A 23,143-nucleotide genomic window follows, 5' to 3' on the forward strand; every position below is an offset into this window, starting at 1 on the left:
CAACAGTGCAAAAAAAAGGTATTAGGTTAACAATAGGTCAGTAAAGAAATAAAAACAACAGTTAAAAGACTGAAAAATAACAGTAGCGAGGCTATATACAGTAGCGAGGCTATATACAGTAGCGAGGCTACATACAGGCACCGGTTAGTCGGGCTGATTGAGGTACTATGTTCATGTAGATATGGTTAAAGTGACTATGCATATATGATAAACAGAGAGTAGCAGCAGCGTAAAAAGAGGGGTTGGGGGGGGACACAATGCAAATAGTCCGGGTAGCCATTTGATTACCTGTTCAGTAGTCTTATGGCTTGGGGGTAAAAACTGTTTTTGTCGTAGACTTGGCACTCCGGTACCGCTTGCCATGCAGTAGTAGAGAGAACAGTCTATGACTGGGGTGGCTGGGGTCTTTGACAATTTTAAGGGCCTTCCTCTGACACCGTCTGATGTAGAGGTCCTGGATAGCAGGCAGCTTAGCTCCAGTGATGTACTGGGCCGTACACACTACTCTCTGTAGTGCCTTGCGGTCGGAGGCCGAGCAATTGCCCTACCAGGCAATGCAGCAACCAGTCAGGATGCTCTCGATGTTGCAGATGTATAACTTTTTGAGGATCTCAGGACCCATGCCAAATCTTTTTAGTTTCCTGAGGGGGAATAGGCTTTGTCGTGCCCACGACTGTCTTGGTGTGTTTGGACCATTCTAGTTTGTTGGTGATGTGGACACCAAGGAACTTGAAGCGCTCAACCTGCTCCACTGCAGCCCTGTCGATGAGAATGGGGGCGTGCTCGGTCCTCCTTTTCCTCTAGTCCACAATCAGCTCATTAGTCTTGGTTACGTTGAGGGATAGGTTGTTATTCTTGCACCACCAGGCCAGGTCTCTGACCTCCTCCCTGTAGGCTGTCTCGTCGTTGTCGGTTATCAGGCCTACCGCTGTTGTGCCGTCTGCAAACTTAATGGTGTTGGAGTCGTGCCTGGCCATGCAGTCGTGGGTGTACAGGGAGTACAGGAGGGGACTGAGCACGCATCCCTGGGGGGCTCCTGTGTTGAGGATCAGCGTGGCAGATGTGTTGCTACCTACCCTCACCACCTGGGGACGGCCCGTCAGGAAGTTCAGGATCCAGTTGCAGAGGGAGGTGTTTAGTCCCAGGATCCATAGCTTAGTGATGAGCTTTGAGGGTACTATGGTGTTGAACGCTGAGCTATAGTCAACGAATAGCATCCTCACATAGATGTTCCTTTTGTCCAGGTGGGAAAGGGCAGTGTGGAGTGCAATAGAGATTGCATCATCTGTGGATCTGTTTGGGCGGTATGCAAATTGGAGTGGGTCTAGGGTTTCTGGGATAATGGTGTTGATGTGAGCCATTTCCAGCCTTTCAAAGCACTTCATGGCTACGGGCATGAGTGCTACAGGTCTAGTCATTTAAGCAGGTTTCCTTCGTGTTCCTGGGCACAGGGATTATGGTGGTCTGCTTGAAACATGTTGGTATTACAGACTCAATCAGGGACATGTTGAAAATGGCAGTGAAGACACCTGCCAGTTGGTCAGCACATGCCTGGAGCACACATCCTGGTAATCCGTCTGGCCCCGCAGCCTTGTGAATGTTGACCTGTTTAAAGGTCTTAGTCACGTCGGCTACGGAGAGCATCCGTAACAGCTGATGCTCTCATGCATGCTTCAGTGTTGCTTGCCTCGAAGTGAGCATAGAAGCGATTTAGCTCATCTGGTAGGCTCGTGTCACTGGGCAGCTCACGACTGTGCTTTCCTTTGTAGTCTGTAATAGTTTGCAAGCCCTGTCACATAAGACGAGCGTCGGAGCCGCTGTAGTACGATTCAATCATAGCCTTGTATTGACGCTTTGCCTGTTTGATGGTTCATCGCAGGGCATAGCAGGATTTCTTATAAGCTTCCGGGTTAGAGTCGCGCACCTTGAAAGCGGCAGCTCTACCCTTTAGCTCAGTTGGAATGTTGCCTGTAATCCATGGCTTCTGGTTGGGGTATGTACATACAGTCACTGTGGGGACGACATCCTCGATGCACTTATTGATGAAGCTAGTGACTGATGTGGTGTACTCCTCAATGCCATCGGAAGAATCCCGGAACATGCTCCAGTCTGTGATAGCAAAACAGTCCTTTAGTTTAGCATCTGCTTCATCTGACCACTTTTTTATAGACCGAGTCACTGGTGCTTCCTGCTTTAATTTTGGCTTGTAAGCAGGAATCAGGAGGATAGCGTTGTGGTTGAATTTACCAAAAGGAGGGCGAGGGAGAGCTTTGTACACGTCTCGGTGTGTGGAGTACAGGTGATCTAGAATTTTTTCCCCCCTCTGGTTGCACATTTAACATGTTGATAGAAATTAGGTAGAACTGATTTAAGTTTCCCTGCATTAAAGTCTCTGGCCACTAGGAGCGCCGCCTCTGGGTGAGTGGTTTCCTGTTTGCTTATTTCCTTATACAGCTGACTGAGTGTGGTCTTAGTGCCAGCATCTGTCTGTGGTGTAAATAAACAGCCACGAAAAGTATAGCTGAAAACTCTCTAGGCAAGTAGTGTGGTCTGCAATGTATCACAAGATACTCTACTTCAGGCAAGCAAAATCTAGAGACTTCCTTAGATTTCGTGCACCAGCTGCTGTTTACAAATATGCACAGACCACCCCCCCCCCCGTCTTAACGGAGTGTTCTGTTCTATCTTGCCGGTGCAGCGTATATCCCGCTAGCTGAATATCCATGTCGTCATTCAGCCACGATTCCGTGTAACATAGGATATTACAGTTTTTGATGTCCCGTTGGTAGGATATTCGTGATCGTACCTCGTCTAATTTATTGTCCAATGATTGCATGTTGGTGAGTAATATTGACGCTAACGGCAGCTTTCCCACTCGCCTTCTGCAGGTCCTCCCGAGGCACCCCGCTCTGTGTCCTCTGTACCTGCGTTTCTTCCTCTTGCAAATAACTGGGATGTTGGCCTTGTTGGGTGTTGGGTGAATGTCCTGTGCGTCCTGCTTGTTGAAGAAAAAAACATTGTCTAATCCGAGGTGAGTGATCGCTGTCCTGATATCCAGAAGCTCTTTTTTGCCATAAGATATGGTTGCAGAAACATTATGTACAAAATAAGTTAGAAATAACGTGAAAAAAACACATAATAGCACAATTGGTTGGACTCCCGTAAAACTGCTGCCATTTCTTCCGGCGCACATCATTGGTTCTTAATGGATGGAAATGTTCACGTGAGGTAGTGCTGGAATAGTGGAGGCAGCCCCTGTTTTCTGTGTGACTTGCGGTAAAACTAAACCAATAGTTATTTAGTAGTTTGAAAATGTCAGAAAAATTAACTGGCTTGACCATGCTGTAGGTCATGTAACTGTTTGTTACATGCAAAATGTTTTGTTTACTTCACAGGACAGACGTTGCTCTCCGGTTTTATGATTGAACAAAATGTGTGGTTGAATTTATTCTGCCACTGTCTTCATGTCTTGGCTTTGTGAATGCAAATGAACGCAATTATCACAACACATAGGTTGTAATTTGGCACTTTACTCCCTTCTTCCCGGTGTTTTTACCCACACACCGCTACCTCAAGGTGTAGGCTTGGCCTCATTTCTCCATGGTTCTGACTTTACCTACTCGTTACACATGGCCTTGTATCAATCTGAGGGCTTTAGGCTAGTAGGGTACTTTGCTGAAGGACAAAATATCCCAAGTGTTTATTACCACCATTGTTTATTTTGTTCACCTGGTTCATCCTTGGGAGCAATTTCCAAACGCCTGAAGGTACCACGTTCATCTGTAGACACAATAGTACGCAAGTATAAACACCATGGGACCACACAGCCATCATACCGCTCAGGAAGGAGACGCGTTCTGTCTCCTAGAGATGAACGTACTTTGGTGCGAAAAGTGCAAATCAATCCCAGAACAACAGCAAAGGACCCTGTGAAGATGCTGGAAGAAACAGGTACAAAAGTATCTATATCCACAGTAAAACGAGTACTATATCGACATAACCTGAAAGGCCGCTCAGCAAGGAAGAAGCCACTGCTGCAAAACCGCCATAAAAAAGCTAGACTACGGTTTGAAACTGCACATGGGGACAAAGATTGTACTTTTTGGAAAAATGTCCTCCGGTCTGATGAAACAAATATAGAACTGTTTGGCCATAATGACCATCGTTATGTTATGAGGAAAAAGGGGGAGGCTTGCAAGCCGAAGAACACCATCCCAACCGTGAAGCACGGGGGTGGCAGCATCATGTTGTGGGGGTGCTTTGCTGCAGGAGGGACTGGTGCACTTCACAAAATAGATGGCATCATGAGGAAGGGAAATTTAATTGGATATATTGAAGCAACATCTCAAGACATCAGTCAGGAAGTTAAAGCTTGGTCACAAATGGGTCTTCCAAATGAACAATGACCCCAAGCATACTTCTAAAGTTGTGGAAAAATGGCTTAAGGACAAGAAAATCAAGGTATTGGAGTGGCCATCACAAAGCCCTGACCTCAATCCTATAAAAAATTTGTTGGCAAAACTGAAAAAGCATGTGTGTGCAAGGAGGCCTACAAACCTGACTCAGTTCCACCAACTCTGTCAGGAGGAATGGGCCAAAATTCACCCAACTTATTGTGGGAAGCTTGTGGAAGGCTACCCGAAACATTTGACCCAAGTTAAACAATTTAAAGGCAATGCTACCAAATACTAATTGAGTGTATGTAAACTTGTGATCGACTGGGAATGTGATGAAAGAAATAAAAGCTGAAATAAATCATTTTCTCTACTATTATTCTGACATTTCACATTCTTAAAATAAAGTGGAGATCCTAACTGACCCAAGACAAGTACATTTTACTAGTATTAAATGTCAGGAACTGTGAAAAACCAAATGTATTTGGTTAAGGTGTATGTAAACTTCCGACTTCAACTGTACATCAGGTTTATGTGTGTACGTTTTTAGGAAAGCTAAGCAATATGATATCTGAAATATATTTTATCTTCAATTAAACCTGAAATAAGTTCACTTCTCTTGGCTCTATCAACTTAACTTGCACATCGGTGTTTTGTTTGTTACATGTACAAGGGGGAGGACGTATAATGCTTCCATGCAACAGTCTCTTTCAGCTCACAAGCCAGGCAGCACCCAATTTCATTGCTGTTTGCAGCAAATTCTTCTGTTGCAATTTTTTTTTTGCTACTTTCCCGGTGTGCTCTACTGAACACAACCCAATTCTTCATATGGTCACGGTGTGCTCTACTGAACATAACCCAGGTCGTCATATGGTCACGGTGTGCTTTACTTAACATAACCCAGGTCTTCATCCTTTGTTTCTGACATGAATAGCAGTAGTTAGTACACAACATTTCAACATTTCTTGTGTCCAATTGTTTTATTTCATACAAGGTCATGAATGTGTACAAAGGTCATTTTTGTACAGATATACAGATAATACAGATACAGGAACAGAGTGAGAAAATATTATAAAAGCGTATAAAATGTATTTGAAACCAGTCTGGTGTGCCTAGCCAGTGGTTCACCTGTTCTCAAACAGTCGTCTAAAGTTGGATCCAACCAGTGGTATCTATTGAGACTCCGATTCATACACTCATATCAGTTTCTCTCATACCTCCACACTAACCAGCGTGACCACTGTCCATTCTCTGACCCCTATTGAAGACAATCGATAAGTGTCCAAAATGGCATCCAATTACCTACATAGTGCCCAGATTGGCTCTGACCAATAGTAGTGCACTAAAGGGAACAGGGTGTGATTTCAGATAGGCCTACAGTGTATAATACTGAGTCAGCATGATCACACCATGACAATAACATTCTATTTGTTATTCTGAGGTGGGAAACTAAATATGAACGTCAAATCATATCAGCTATTATTTCTGCTGTAGCTAGCTAACATCTTATTATAAAGTTATAATACTCACTTTAAAAAGAAGAACATGTAGAAGGGAATTCATAGCATTTCTCTATTTGTATTCTACCATTAGAGTATGTAGTAGTACAGTAGTAGTTTAACATATTCAAGCAACAAAAACATTTTGTTTTTACAGTAGAATTACTTAGCTGATCAAACATTTTAGAAAAATCTAAATCAAAGAAAATAACATTTGTGACATTCTGAAGAACAATATAACAAACAATATCCAGATAAAAGTGATCCATGTACCCTTTGCTTATAGCCGTGTTTTAGGATGATGATTTAACCTGAAGCTGCATAGGAAACGACAGACAGACAGAAGGCACAGTTCCCATGTTACTGGGCATACTGTATCATGACTAGACAATATGGTGTGTTATTTATGATGGTCTATGGCCTGTACAGAAGCATTAGCTAATGTTTGCAGTTATGTTTGATCACATTCATTGTACATCACTATCCATTTCCATGAGCTGCTAAACGACCCCTGCCTTAGCTTGAGGACACATTGCTGTAAGGTACCTCATTTCACTGCAAAGAAGATCGGTATGGACTGAACAAGGAAGAGTTTTTGTGATATGCGTATCTCACCGGGTTTCTGCAAGCCTTCAATGCTCTACTATGCTCATACTTTAAGTTAGTAGTCTATAGGATGTTCCATGTCAAATGTACAGTGTTGTATCAAAGAATACTGAGGTCTATTATGGAAAAACATGATTTGTACAAATTAAAACAAATGGATTGGTCTAACAAACTTCGACACCTTTTTAACTGCAAGAAGACATTAACTATCTACAGTGCCTTGCAAAAGTATTCATACCCCTTGGATTTCTTCACATTTTATTGTGTTAAAGTGGGATTAAAATTGATATAATTGTATTTTTTTGGTCAACGATCTACTCAAAATACACCAAAGTCAAAGTGGAAGATTTTTTTTATATATTTTTTGAAGATTGATAAAAATCTAAAATATAGCCCCTTTGTTCAGGCAAGCCTAAATTAGTTTGGCTTAACAAATAACAAAAGTTGGCGCCGGAGCAGAAGGCAGACGTTTTACGTCCCCCAACCGATTGGGTTTTTGTGTTTTTTTGTACATAATGTTACCGTCTCTTATGACTGAAAATGACTTCTAGACATCAGGACTGAGATTACTCACCACGGACTAGCAGAATCCTTTTTCTTCTTTCACAACTCTGACGAGCCCGAGGCGGAGGATATACGGCTCCCTCGGGAACAGGCCCGAACCCAGTGATCTGCGTGAAGAGGAGGTGGAGATAGAGGCCGGAGGGCGGGCTGCCTTCTGAGGAGTAGGCGGCGATCGAATAAACCCCCCACTCCCCGCAATTCTGCTCGCAAACATGCACTCTTTGGACAATAAAATGGACGAGTTATTGGGAAGATTAAACTACCAACGGGACATTAAAAACTGTAGCATCATATGCTTCACGGAGTCATGGCTGAACGATGACAATATCAACATACAGCTGGCTGGTTATACGATGTACCGGCAGGATAGAACAGCGGCATCTGGTAAGAGAAGGAGTGGCGGTCTATGTATTTTTGTAAACAACAGCTGGTGCACGATATCTAAGGAAGTCTCGAGCCATTGCTTGTCTGAGGTAGTTACTCATGATAAACTGCAGACCACATTACCTACCGAGAGAGTTCTCATCCATATTGTTTGTAGCTGTTTACATACCACCACGATAGCATTGAATGAGCTATATTCCGCCATAAGCAAACAAGAAAACGCTCACCCAGAGGTGGCGCTCCTAGTAGCCGGGGACTTTAATGCATGGAAACTTAAATCCGTTTTATCTAATTTCTATCAAGATGTTAAATGTGCAACCAGAGGGAAAATAATTCTGGACCACCTATACTCCACACACAGAGATGCATATAAAGCCCTCCCTCGCCCTCTATTTGGCAGACCTGACCATAATTCTATCCTCCTGATTCCTGCTTATAAGCAAAAATTAAAGCAGGAAGCACCAGTGACTAAATCAATAAAAAAGTGGCCAGATGCAGCAGATGCTAAGCTACAGGACTGTTTTGCTAGCACAGACTGGAATATGTTCCGGGATTCCTCCAATAGCATTGATGAGAACACCACATCTGTCATTGGCTTCATCAATAAGTGCATCGATGACGTCATCCCCACAGTGACCGTACGTACATACCCCAACCAGAAACCATGGATTACAGGCAGCATCTGCTCTGAGCTAAAGGCTAGAGCTGCCGCCTTCAAGGAGCGGGACTCTAACCCAGAAGCTTATGCCCTCCGACGAGCCATCAAACAGGCAAAGCGTCAATACAGGACTAAGATCGAGTTGTACTACACCGGCTCTGATGCTCGTTGGATGTGGCAGGGCCTGCAAACCATTACAGACTACAAATGGAAGCACAGCCCAGAGCTGCCCAGTGACACGAGCCTACCGGATGAGCTAAACTACTTATATGCTCGCTTCGAGGCAAATAACACTGAAACATGCATGAGAGCACCAGCTGTACCGGAAGACTGTGTGATCACGCTCTCCGCAGCCAATGTGAGTAAGACCTTAAGACAGGTCAACATTCACATGGCCGCAGGGCCAGACGGATTACCAGGACGTGTACTGCGAACATGCGCTGACCAACTAGCAAGTGTCTGCACTGACATTTTCAACCTCTCCCTGTCCGTGTCTATAATACCAACATGTTTTCAGCAGACCATCATAGTGCCTGTGCCCAAGAACACGAAGGTAACCTGCCTAAATGACTACCGACCCATAGCATTCGAGTCTGTAGCCATGAAGTGCTTTAAAAGGCTGGTCATGGCTCACATCAACACCATCATCCCAGAAACCCTAGACTCACTCCAATTTGCATACCACCCCAAAAAATCCACAGATGCTGCAGTCTCTATTGCACTCCACACTGCCTTTTCCCACCTGGACAGAAGGAACACCTATGTGAGAATGCTATTCATTGACTACAGCTCAGTGTTCAACACCATAGTGCCCTCAACGTGATCAAGACAATGGAGATGATTGTGGACTACAGGAAAAAGAGGACCGAGCACGCCCCCATTCTCATCGACGGGGCTGCAGTGGAGCAGGTTGAGCGCTTCAAGTTCCTTGGTGTCCACATCACCAACAAACTAACATGGTCCAAGCATACCATGACAGTCGTGAAGCATGCACGACAAAACCTATTCCCCCTCAGGAGACTGAAAATATTTGGCATGGGTCCTCAGATCCTCAAAAGGTTCTACAGCTGCACCATCGAGAGCATCCCTGACTGGTTGCATCACTGCCTGGTATGGCAATTGCTTGGCCTCCGACCGCAAGGCACTACAGAGGGTAGTGCGAATGGCCCCGTACATCGCTGTGGCCAAGCTTCCTGCCATCCAGGACCTCTATACCAGGCGGTGTCAGAGGAAGGCCCTGAAAATGGTCAAATACTCCAGCCACCCTAGTCATAGACTGTTCTCTCTGCTACCACACGGCAAGCAGTACCGGAGCGCCAAGTCTAGGTCCAAGAGGCTTCTAAACAGCTTCTACCCCCAAGCCATAAGACTCCTGAATATCTAGTCAAATGGCTACCCAGACTATTTACATTGCCCTCCCCCTCTCCACACCACTGCCACTCTCTGTTGTCATCTATGCATAGTCACTTTAATTAACTCTACCTACATGTACATACTACCTCAACTAACCGGTGCCCCCGCACATTGACTCTGTACCGGTAGCCCCCTGTACATGTTATTTTTTACTGCTCCTCTTTAATTACTTGTTACATTTCTCTCTTATTCTTATTCATATTTTTTTTAAACTGCATTGTCGGATAGGGGCTCGTAAGTAAGCATTTCACTGTAAGGTCTACACCTGTTGTATTCGGCGCATGTGACTAATATCATTTGAAGTTATATGGACTCACTGTGTGTAATAGGGGTTGACATGATATTTTAGTGACTAACCCTTCCTCCGTCCCCCACACATACACCATCTGCCTTCAGTCAAGTATTGAATTTCAAGCACAGATTAAATTACAAAGACCAGGGACCTTTCTAAAGCCTTATACAGAAGGCCAGTGATTGGTAGATGGGTAACAATAACAAATCAGACATTGAATATATATTTAAGCATGGTGAAGTAAATTATTATTATGTGGATGGTGTATTTAACCACCCAGACACATAAAAGATGCAGTCCTCCTTTTGAACTGAGCAGCAGGATTGAAACACCTCAGGGATGTCACCATGGTGATTTAAAAAAAGCTGTGATGGGAGAAAACTGAGGTTGGCCCAACAACATTGTAGAGACTCCACAATAATGACTTACAATGGCAGATTGAAAAGAACAATACAAATATACAGAATAAAAATATTCCAAAACGTGCATGTTGTATGCAACAAGGCACAAAATTAATACTTAAAAAACCCCACTGCAAAGCCTTACATTTGGGGCAAATCCAACAACACTGAGTAACTAACTGCCTCCTTATTTTTAAGCATGGTGGTGGCTGCATCACGGTATGGGTATGCTTGACATCGGCAAATACTGGGGAGTTTAACGGGATGAAGCTAAGCACATGCAAAAACCCTTGAGGCTTCAGTCTGCTTCACACCAGTCACTGGGAGAGGAATTCACTTTTCAGCAGGACAATAACCTACAACACAAGGCCAAATCTACACAGGAGTATTTTACCAAGAAGACAGTGAATGTTCCTGAGTGGCCAAGTTACAGTTTGACATAAATCTGCTTAAATCAATAGCGAGACTTCTTGACAGAGCTTGAAGAACTTTAAAAATAATAAATGGGCTTATATTGTACAATCCAGGTGTGTAAAGCTTTAAAAGACTTACCCAGGAAGACACAGCTGTAATCGCCCCCTAAGTCAAATGTATTGACTTAGGGGGCTCAATACTTATGTAACGACTATATTTTTGTTATGTAATCTCTATTCATATTAAATCAATAAAACACTTTGACTTGAGTATTTTGTGTAGATTGACAAAATGTTTTATTTATTTATTTTTAATCCCACTTTGTACCAACAAAATGTGAGGAAACCCGAGGGGTGTGAACACTTTTGCAAGGCAGTGTAAGTGTAGTGGTGGAGCCTCCCTAACGCCCATCCTAGTTGACAGCAGTTCTAGGCTAGCATGTAGGCCTGCTGCAGGGCTGCCCAACCCTCTTCCTGAAGACCTACCATCCTGTACTTTTTCACTCACTCACCTGATTCTAATTATTAGCAGGTCACCCAGACCTTAACTAGTGAAATCAGGTGTGTTTGATTACGGTTGGATTGAAAACCTACAGGATGGTAGATCTTCAGGAAGAGCGTTGGGCATACTTGGTTTAAAATATCAAGTAATAGTTTTAAATGAAAAAGTATTTACAAATGTACTTATGTTATACTGTACATCTACATCCAGTGTAACTATCAATTTACTGTAATATAACCAATATAGATACCACACGTTGTCCTCCCTCTCAGTATTTACCATCAACCTCTTAGACAGTTTGCTGTACATTATTTAAAGTTACAGGAACATAGAAATTAAAAATATATGTTCATCATTATCAGTATTGTGACAGCTAGAGAGGCCAGAGACCTACAGGGGTCTTAAGGGGAGAGCGAGGGGCCAGGGACACACAAGCTGGTTAGGGGGAGGTGGTGGGGCCAAGGACCCCCAGGGCCCTACAGGGTGGTTAAGGGAAGGATGAGCGGCCAGGGACCCCCAGGGGCCTACAAGGGTGTTGTGAGAGGAGGATCGGAGGCCAGGGAGCCCCAGGGGCCTACAGGGGTGCTGTGAGGGGAGGGTGAGAGGCCAGGGGCCTACAGGGGTGCTGTGAGAGGCCAGGGGCCTACAGGGGTGCTGTGAGGTGAGGGTGAGAGGCCAGGGACCTACAGGTGTGTTAAGGGGATGGCGAGGGGCCAGGGGCCTAGAGAGGTGTTAAGGGGAGGTTGAGGGGCCATGGACCCACAGGGGTGCTGTGAGGGCCCCTGCTAGTAGAATATAGGGGCTGATCTGTCATCATTGATGGGTTGTCTGAAGTAAATCTCCAGGGCTCGGTCACTGTGGAGAGAGGGAGCAAGGAAGAGAGATGTTTAGTCTGGATAGAACACACATGGAAGACACTTGGGTCAAACCCCTAATCCCAACTCATCACCCACCCTAAGGTATTTATCTTCAGTCTGCTGTTTGGTAGATTATAGTGACCCCTATAGAAACCAGAAAGTACAATAACAGTAGCCATTCTCTACTGACTAAATACTGTGGTTTCTGAATGTGTGTCTGTAGTTAATATTTATAAAGTGAATGTTAGAGGCAGCATGCAGGCGAGAACAAACAATGCTGTAGTGCTTATTATTGGAGTGAAGTGTTAAACATGTACTCAGAGTACAGAACAGACAGGCAGGGTTAGAAGGACTTAGGAGTCTTCTGACACTTTTACCTCCATGGAAAAACATTATTTTGCAACCCAGGGCCTTCTGGATTGGCTGGAAGAAACCCCGCCTCAGGAAGGAAAGCCAATCAGAGAGGTCGAAGGTTGGAAAAGGAAAAAACAAAAACAGGGATATCCAGCACCTTACTGAAGCCAGACAGCCAATGACAGCCGAGAGAACCAGAGAGAGTGTGATTAGTTGGTTGGCTGAGTGAGTGAGCGAGCGAGCGGCGATGGAGGCTGGTGACTTACTGACGTCCTGTTCTTTCAGAACCGGGACATTTCTGGACCCAAACTGGAAGGTAAAGAAAACCCTTGGGTTTGACTGCCTTAGTGTGCATCCAAAACTGCACCGTATTCCCTATGCAGTGCACTACGTTTGAGTGTACTATGTAGGGAATAGGGTGCTTAAAGCTCATCTCTCATAGTGAAGTCATGCATAGTGAGGTCACAGTTCTTAAAGGCATTGGCACAGCTAGTTAGTCTGATGTCAGATGAACATACATACGTTAACTGATATAGGGTTCATTTCCCAGGCACAAATTAAACCTGGTATGTGTCCACAACGGAACCCTATTCTCTATATAGTGCACTACTTTAGACCAGAGTCCTGATCAAAAGTAGCGCACTATAAAGGGATTAGGGTTCCATTTGGGGAGTCATCTATTCCTGGTTTAAAAATCATGGTTACTTGAGAAATTATTTTTGTTCCAAGACTACAGGATTCATCTGTGTCTGGGAAGCCAGCTCTTTGACTGGATTTGTGAAGAATGATGGAAGACTGACAATACACATTTTCATGCCCTCAACTTAGCCAAGTCACAGCCTGATGTTTGTCTGCAGACATGATGTGTAAAAAGCCTATAGCACAGCACCTTCTCTACTACAGGTTTCCACAACCAGGGGTACTAGGACTATACACAGAGAGTACTAGGACTATACACGGGGGGTACCAGGACTATATACGGGGGGTACTAGGACTATACACGGGGGGTACTAGGACTATACACAGAGAGTACTAGGACTATACACGGGGGGTACTAGGACTATACACAGAGAGTACTAGGACTATACACGGGGGGTACTAGGACTATACACAGAGAGTACTAGGACTATACACGGGGGGTACTAGGACTATACACAGAGAGTACTAGGACTATACACGGGGGGTACTAGGACTATACACGGGGGGTACTAGGACTATACACGGGGGGTACCAGGACTATACACATGGGGTACCAGGACTATACACGGGGGGTACCAGGACTATACACAGGGAGTACTAGAACTATACACGGGGGGGTACTAGGACTATACACGGGGGGTACCAGGACTATACACGGGGGGTACTAGGACTATACACGGGGGGGTACTAGAACTATACACGGGGGGGTTCTAGGACTATACACATGGGGTACCAGGACTATACACGGGGGGTACTAGGACTATACACAGAGAGTACTAGGACTATACACGGGGGGTACTAGGACTATACACGGGGGGGTACTAGGACTATACACGGGGGGTACCAGGACTATACACATGGGGTACCAGGACTATACACGGGGGGTACCAGGACTATACACAGGGAGTACTAGAACTATACACGGGGGGGTACTAGGACTATACACGGGGGGTACCAGGACTATACACGGGGGGTACTAGGACTATACACGGGGGGGTACTAGAACTATACACGGGGGGGTTCTAGGACTATACACATGGGGTACCAGGACTATACACGGGGGGTACTAGGACTATACACAGAGAGTACTAGGACTATACACGGGGGGTACCAGGACTATACACAGGGGTACTAGGACTATACACAGGGGTACTAGGACTATACACATGGGGTACCAGGACTATACACGGGGGTACTAGGACTATACACAGGGGGTACCAGGACTATACACAGGGGTACTAGGACTATACACAGGGGGTACTAGAACTATACACCGGGGGTACTATAACTATACACATGGGGTACTAGGACTATACACAGGGGGTACTAGGACTATACACGGGGGTACTAGGACTATACACAGGGGGTACTAGGACTATACACGGGGGGTACCAGGACTATACACGGGGGTACTAGGACTATACACGGGGGTACTAGGACTATACACAGGGGTACTAGGACTATACACAGAGAGTACTAGGACTATACACGGGGGTACTAGGACTATACACAGGGGTACTAGGACTATACACAGAGAGTACTAGGACTATACACAGGGGGTACTAGGACTATACACGGGGGTACTAGGACTATACACAGGGGTACTAGGACTATACACAGAGAGTACTAGGACTATACACGGGGGGTACTAGGACTATACACGGGGGGTACCAGGACTATACACAGGGAGTACTAGGACTATACACGGGGGGGTACTAGGACTATACACGGGGGGTACCAGGACTATACACGGGGGGTACTAGGACTATACACGGGGGGGTACTAGAACTATACACGGGGGGGTTCTAGGACTATACACATGGGGTACCAGGACTATACACGGGGGGTACTAGGACTATACACAGAGAGTACTAGGACTATACACGGGGGGTACCAGGACTATACACAGGGGTACTAGGACTATACACAGGGGTACTAGGACTATACACATGGGGTACCAGGACTATACACGGGGGTACTAGGACTATACACAGGGGGTACCAGGACTATACACAGGGGTACTAGGACTATACACAGGGGGTACTAGAACTATACACCGGGGGTACTATAACTATACACATGGGGTACTAGGACTATACACAGGGGGTACTAGGACTATACACGGGGGTACTAGGACTATACACAGGGGGTACTAGAACTATACACAGGGGTACTAGGACTATACACAGGGGGTACTAGGACTATACACGGGGGGTACCAGGACTATACACCGGGGGTACTAGAACTATACACGGGGGGTACCAGGACTATACACCGGGGGTACTAGGACTATACACAGGGGGTACTAGGACTATACACCGGGGGTACTAGGACTATACACAGGGGGTACCAGGACTATACACCGGGGGTACTAGGACTATACACAGGGGGTACTAGGACTATACACAGGGGGTACTTGAAAAGACTCATGAGACCACAGGGTTATTGGTAAAATTCACGGGGGGGGGGTTACTCCGGGCACAACAGAAACAGTTGGTGGTACAGTAACAGAAACAGTTGGTGGTACAGTAAAAGAAACAGTTGGTGGTACAGTAACATAAACAGTTTGGGAACCACTGCTCTACTAGATCTACATCCACAGAGCCAGAAACTAGGGCAGCGTCCCAAATTACACCCTATATGGGCCCTGGTCAAATATATATATTTTAAATTAAACCTTTATTTAAACTAGGCAAGTCAGTTAAGAACAAATTCTTATTTACAGTGACGGCCTACACCGGCCAAACCCGGACGATGCTGGGCCAATTGTGCGGCGACCTATGTGACTTCCAATCACGGCTGGTTGTGATACAGCCTGGAATCAAACCAGGGTGTCTGTAGTGACTGCTGAGATACAGTGCCTTAGACCGCTGCGCCACTCGGGAGACCAAAAGTAGTGCACTGTGTAGGGAATATGGGTGTCGTTTGGGATGCGTCCTACGGCTTCAGGCTATAACCCTCATACAAACCAGGATTATATTCACATGGCAGCAAAACTAGAGACATACTGTCTAAAGAAGGAGAGGAGGCAGGAAGGAAAGGAGAGGAGGCAGGAAGGAAAGGAGAGGAGGAAGGAAGGAAAGGAGAGGAGGCAGGAAGGAAAGGAGAGGAGGCAGGAAGGAAAGGAGAGGAGGAAGGAAGGAAAGGAGAGGAGGCAGGAAGGGAAAGGAGAGGAGGCAGGAAGGAAAGGAGAGGAGGCAGGAAGGGAAAGGAGGTAGGAAGGAAAGGAGAGGAGGCTGGAAGGAAAGGAACACATCTATAGTGCCATTCACAAACACACACATTCACCACACACACTGATACTCAAATGGTTCAAATCACATCATGATGACGTGGCGATCAGAGCTTGGTTGCTATGGGATGCCAGAGGTAGTGCATAGAGGATGAGGTGTGGACGATGCAGACGCCATGACAATACTTAATATGTGGGAAATTATGTGATGAGTGATGATTCACAAATAAAAAAGATGGCAGAAAAAAGAACAAGTTTGGCCAGTACTGGTCCAAAACATTCTGATGTCAATCAAAAAAAAAAAAAAAAAAATTATAAAATAATTTCAAAAATATATATTTTTTAAGTCATTAATTTGACAGAACAGATCTCTCGTCTGAACAAACTGTTTATTAATATATAGATATGTTTTATTTAGAATACTTTTTGTAAAAAGTCACCATACATTCAATGTCAAAGTTCAAGAGTATCACATTTCTGATCATTGCGCCGTAGCATGCTCAAAGATAATAATTACTTTTTATATTATTCAAATAAATATTTTGTATTTTTCTGGAAATCTTTTTACAACAACACTTAACGCATTTTTCAAAGAAATTAAGACCAAAAAAGGACATAATCACTCAGAACATACGATGATAATCATATTATTAAACATGTTGTTTGTACTTTCCTTCAACTAGATCACAGCAGTTATGGAGAAAATTAGACAAAGGTCATGGAAGGTTCAAATAGTTGTAGAGGGGTCAATGATGACTGCCCCAACTGCTGAAAGAGCATATTCAGGGGTCAGAAAAGGTCCAAACTGAGGTCCATCAAATGAATATTTCAGACTGACCACTCATGGGATGGCTTGGAGGAGGTCCTAGAAAGGACTGGATGTATATAGTGTGATTTGAAACCAGATATATTTTGCACTGTGAAACATTTCTTAATATTTTTTTCAAAATAATCATCTTGATTTAAAGAATCATAAGAAGAGAAAAATACGAAATTTGTCTAGGATGGTAATAATCACCCAGACAAAAGTTGATAAAACAAAAGTGATTCTTGTGTCAAATTTGAAGGGGTGTCCAAGTTAAACTATGATATTTATATTCCACAACCTAAGTTGCACATTAAACTACCACAGAAAAAAGGAACATTTCAGAAGTAAGGCATAATGACGCAGTCGACAAAAACCTCAAATCGACATCAGCGTTGACAGGTCACACCAGGCAATGAGTGCAGCGCCACATAGTGTATATCAAAGGAACAACAGACAGAATATCTGCACAGCCTCACTGCAAACAAAGGCTATGTCCCAAATAGCACCCCTTCCCTATAGAATGGCCCCTAAGGGCCCTGGTCAAAATGTACATAGGGAATAGGGTTCCATTTGACACATCCAAAGTCTCCATTATCATGTTTAGTCATTCTACGTGCTTTAGAAAAGCAGTTTAGTCCAGTGGCTGAGTGAGTACAATGACTGTATACAATGTTGATATTTTTGGCACTTGTACCGTACACGAACATGTCTTTTCAGATTGAACAAAATGACACAACCATGTACATGCATGAAAGTCAAAGACAAGCAGTGGCAAAGGCAGTCTCTTGTTTGAGATTGAGAGTTAGTAGTGTCCATTTTGTCTCTCGCACGGACATTGATTAGATAGAGAAGTTCAAAGTTTAGAGCTCAGAGTGGGAAACGCTGCAAGCCGATTGGTGGACGGGCTCCTCCCTGGCTCTCCCTCTCAGCGCCCTCCTCATCCTCTACCCACCAACCGCCACTGTCACCGCCACCGACCCGAGGAAGGAAGGAGTGAAGGAGGGATCAAGGAGAGGAAGAAAGGACAGAAAGGAGGGATGAGACTTGGAGCTCTTCCACTTGGAGAAGGAGTGCGTGGAAGCAGGGGGGAGGAGGGGGATACAGGGAGGAGACTAAAGGGGAGACTAAGGGGAGACTGAGGGGGAGAGACTAAGGGGGAGAGTCTAAGGGGTGAGATTGAGGTGGAGAGACTAAGTGGTGAGATTGTTGGGGAGAGACTGGAAGGGGAGGGGGGGCTGGGAAGAGAGGGGGAGGCCCCTGTGCTATCCGGTAGGGAGCTGTCTCTGTCTGTCTGTTCTCACACTGTCGAAATCAATTTGCCATCGGGATCAGAACTGTGGAACAAGGAACAAAGAGAAAGGAAGCTTGCCAGGTGGGAAGAGAAGAGACACACTCCGAGAGAAGATGGAGGGACAAGACAGCCACAAGGCAAGGAAGGCAGGCAGGCAGGGGTGGATTTGGGAGGAGCGGTGTAGGGAGGAGAGGGGTGCTGTACCATCAGCCTGTTTTGAGTGGATCAGTTTGAACAAGGCACAGACTCACTCATCTTGATCACACGATGAGTAGTGATCACTAGTTAGTTGGAGATCAGTGGTTCTGCACAGTCAGACTGCAGTGTCGTCCATCTCAAACACGCACCATGAGTAGCAAGTACCTCCCTCCCACCTAAACCTCCCACACCAAAACACACCTGGCTGCCATAGTTACCGAGATGGGACTCCCTTCATCAGGGTCATGTTCATTAGGACACATAAAACGCTTTGCAACAGACATTTGCATTTCTTATTGTACAAGTCCAGGTTAGTACCACTTGTTTCAGTCAGTTTTCCTCCGTTTGGTAACCTAATGAACACGACCCAGGCCTCTATATCACTATCTGAATATTAATGATGATAGCAGAAAACTAACTTTTGAAGGGTAAAGAAATTGAATGTATTGATAATTTGAATGTTTCACAGAATCACTTGTCTTTTTGAACAATATGCAAATTCAACCCAAGTAACCTAGAGGCCATTTGTGATGAGGTAATCCAAGTCATCTGGTTGGCAGTGGGGGTCTGGTGTAAGATGAGTTCAGTGCCTCTAGGGTGGAGACACCCTGGGCCCATTAGGTCTATAAATACAAGATCTGACCCAGAATCAGATATTCAGGAACAAAAGGAGTATGTGAAACGACCATAGACTTGGATAGACAGCTCAAGTGCAACAAAGCCTGTTTTAGCATGGACAGCTCCATTGAGGACATTCACTATTTTGAAGCAGTCAATTGGGTGGGACTTCCTATTGGTTATGGAAGGATCACATAATTCCATCCAGGTCATCAGGAGGGATCAGCCAATGAATGATACTACGGAACAAACATTATATAAATGGAGGTGGTTGTAAATAACCAACCTTGGATTTATACCTGTTCAGACAACAGACTACAGGTGGCAGTGTTGATCATTTCAGTTTGTTAACCGACTGTCAATAGAAGAAGAAGAAGAAGAAATTGCCTTCTTTCTTTTAGAGGAAAACTCCACCCAAAAGCGATCTTTTGGTATTTGTTTCATTAGTCCATTGTTGACATAGTCCCCAAAAAGTTTTGGTTGAAGTTACATATGTTGAAAACTTGATTGCTGACAAGTAAAACGTTTTTGGTACTACGTCAACAATGGACTAATGAAACAAATACCAAAAGATCGCTTTTGGGTGGAGTTTTCCTTTAAAATGGAGAAATCCCTCAATGGTGCTACCAATGCTGTCACAGAAGCCATTATGGCAAAGATGCAAAAAAGAGCTCTCTATCAAACTCTATGTAGAAGGACTTGGAGCGCCAGACCAGAGCTCATCAGAGCTCCAGCCTCACCAAGCAGTGATGTCAACATGGGGTCAGAATGATGTAATTCGATATGTCACAACACACATACATACAAGTAAACACACACACGCGATTGCGCACACACACCTTCCCCATCGTCAGACAGACAGAAATAAATCAATCTCTTCAGATTAACCTAGGTTAACCTCTCCTCCCACAGCAGTGGATCTGACTTCTGATTGGATTACAATTAACTAACTCTGTCCCAAATGGAACCCTATTCCTAATTAGCTGCACTGCTTCTGAAAAGGGCCCATAGGGCTCTGGTCAAAAGTAGTGCACTATAGACACTAGTTATATGAAATGCTGTTGTCATTAAATAACACAAGTCAATATAGCAGCTATGGAGTCTGAGGAAAAAGCAAGCAAGACCCAAAAAGAGGAGAAATGAAAGCTTCCTCAGAGCTGGACATCCAAGACTGGTCTTATATAATATATGCCATTTAGCAGACACTTTTATCCAAAGCCTGAAGAGCTGCAGTGTCTCCAAGTTTTAACTCCGACTAAACAACTAAACTTCCACATCAAAGCAATATCGGTCTTTAATGATCTATACTGAACCAAAATATAAACATAACATGTAAAGTGTTGGTCCCATGTTTCATGAGCTGAAGTAAAAGATCCGAATTTTTCCATACAGCTTATTTCTTGTGCTGTTGACAATAAAAGGCCACTCTAAAATGTGCAGTTTTGTCACACAACACAATGCTACAGATGTCCCAAGTTTTGATGGAGTGTGAAATTGGCATGCTGACTGCAGGAATGTCCACAAGAGCTGTTGCCAGAGAATTTCATGTTCATTTCTCTACCATAAGCTGCGTCCAATGTCGTTTTGGAGTATTTGGCAGTCCATCCAACCGACCTCACAACCACAGACCAACCACGTGTAACCATGCCAGCCCAGGACCTCCACATCCAGCTTCTTCCCCTGCGGGATTGTCTGAGACCAGCCACCCAGACAGCTGATGAAACTGAGGGTTTGCACAACCGAAGAACTTATGCAAAAACTGTCAGAAACAGTCTCAGGGAAGCTCATTTGCATACTTGTAGTCCTAATTAGGGTCGTGACCTGACATGCGTCGTAACAGACTTCGCTGGCCAATGGCACGCTGGAGAAGTGTGCTCTTCACAGATGAATCCCGGTTTCAACTGTACCGAGCAGATGGCAGACATGGCGTTCTGTAGGCGAGTGGTTTGCTGATGTCAATGTTGTGAACGGGGTGCCCCATGGTGGCGGAGGGGTTATGGTATGTGCAGGCATAAAATAAGGACAACAATTGCATTTTAATCGATGGCAAATTGAATGCACAGAGATACCATGACGAAATCCTGAGGCCCATTGTTGTTCCATTCATCCATCACCATCACCTCATGTTTCAGCATGATAATGCACGGCCCCATGTCGCAAGGATCTGTACACAAGTCCTGGAAGCTGAAAATGTGCCAGTTCTTTCATGGCCTGCATACTCACCAGACATGTCATCCATTGAGCATGTTTGGGATGCTCTGGATCAACGTGTACAACAGCGTGTTCCAGGTTCCGCCAATATCCAGCAACTTTGCAGAGCTATTCCACAGGCCTCAATCAACAGCCTGATCAACTCTATGGGAAGGTGATGTTGTGCTGCATGAGGCAAATCATGTTCACACCAGATGCTGACTGGTTTTCTGATCCACACCCCTACTTAAGGTATCTCTGACCAACAGATGCATATCTGTATTCCCAGTAGTGTGAAATCCATAGATTAGGGCCTAATGAATTTATTCCAATTGAATGATTTCCTCATATGAACTGTAACTTATGTTGCGCTTATATTTTAGTTCATTGTAGTTTTATTTTTACTCTCATATCCCAGTCTAGTCAGTGCTGTGTATCTAGTCAGTCATACTACATCGTGATCAGTCATTCATACCACTCAATGTAACTACCAGGTAGGAACAGTAGTTCACATTCATACTACATCGTGATCAGTCATTCATACCACTCAATGTAACTACCAGGTCAGTACAGTAGTTCACATTCATACTACATCGTGATCAGTCATTCATACCACTCAATGTAACTACCAGGTCAGTACAGTAGTTCACATTCATACTACATCGTGATCAGTCATTCATACCACTCAATGTAACTACCAGGTCAGTACAGTAGTTCACATTCATACTACATCGTGATCAGTCATTCATACCACTCAATGTAACTACCAGGTCAGTACAGTAGTTCACATTCATACTACATCGTGATCAGTCATTCATACCACTCAATGTAACTACCAGGTCAGTACAGTAGTTCACATTCATACTACATCGGGATCAGTCATTCATACCACTCAATGTAACTACCAGGTAGGTACAGTAGTTCACATTCATACTACATCGTGATCAGTCATTCATACCACTCAATGTAACTACCAGGTAGGTACAGTAGTTCACATTCATACTACATCGTGATCAGTCATTCATACCACTCAATGTAACTACCAGGTCAGTACAGTAGTTCACATTCATACTACATCGTGATCAGTCATTCATACCACTCAATGTAACTACCAGGTCAGTACAGTAGTTCACATTCATACTACATCGTGATCAGTCATTCATACCACTCAATGTAACTACCAGGTCAGTACAGTAGTTCACATTCATACTACATCGTGATCAGTCATTCATACCACTCAATGTAACTACCAGGTCAGTACAGTAGTTCACATTCATACTACATCGTGATCAGTCATTCATACCACTCAATGTAACTACCAGGTCAGTACAGTAGTTCACATTCATACTACATCGTGATCAGTCATTCATACCACTCAATGTAACTACCAGGTCAGTACAGTAGTTCACATTCATACTACATCGGGATCAGTCATTCATACCACTCAATGTAACTACCAGGTAGGTACAGTAGTTCACATTCATACTACATCGTGATCAGTCATTCATACCACTCAATGTAACTACCAGGTAGGTACAGTAGTTCACATTCATACTACATCGTGATCAGTCATTCATACCACTCAATGTAACTACCAGGTCAGTACAGTAGTTCACATTCATACTACATCGTGATCAGTCATTCATACCACTCAATGTAACTACCAGGTCAGTACAGTAGTTCACATTCATACTACATCGGGATCAGTCATTCATACCACTCAATGTAACTACCAGGTAGGTACAGTAGTTCACATTCATACTACATCGT

At 44.3% G+C, this 23,143-nt stretch overlaps 2 protein-coding genes across 8 annotated transcripts in view; one reads left to right on the forward strand and one right to left on the reverse strand.

Moving 5' to 3' along the window:
- The window catches only part of LOC120043725 (gastrula zinc finger protein XlCGF57.1-like), a 714,153-nt gene that overhangs the window by 51,702 nt on the left and 639,308 nt on the right, over nt 1–23,143 (forward strand). The window lies entirely within an intron of this gene.
- LOC120043715 (brain-specific angiogenesis inhibitor 1-associated protein 2-like) overlaps nt 10,905–23,143 on the reverse strand; it is a 146,755-nt gene continuing 134,516 nt past the window's right edge. For 2 of the 7 annotated variants that reach the window (XM_038988274.1, XM_038988270.1), the window contains exon 15: nt 16,641–18,410. Coding sequence is in view for 3 of the 7 variants with exons in the window: in XM_038988270.1 (XP_038844198.1) it covers nt 18,374–18,410 (37 nt within the window). In the remaining 4 variants the exon portion in view is untranslated. Of the gene's footprint in view, nt 12,647–16,640; nt 18,411–23,143 lie in introns of those variants that run through there. The other 5 variants (XM_038988271.1, XR_005476501.1, XM_038988273.1 and 2 more) reach the window with 5 other exon arrangements.

Source organism: Salvelinus namaycush, chromosome 3, assembly GCF_016432855.1.
Source record: "Salvelinus namaycush isolate Seneca chromosome 3, SaNama_1.0, whole genome shotgun sequence".
Lineage (NCBI taxonomy): Eukaryota > Metazoa > Chordata > Actinopteri > Salmoniformes > Salmonidae > Salvelinus > Salvelinus namaycush.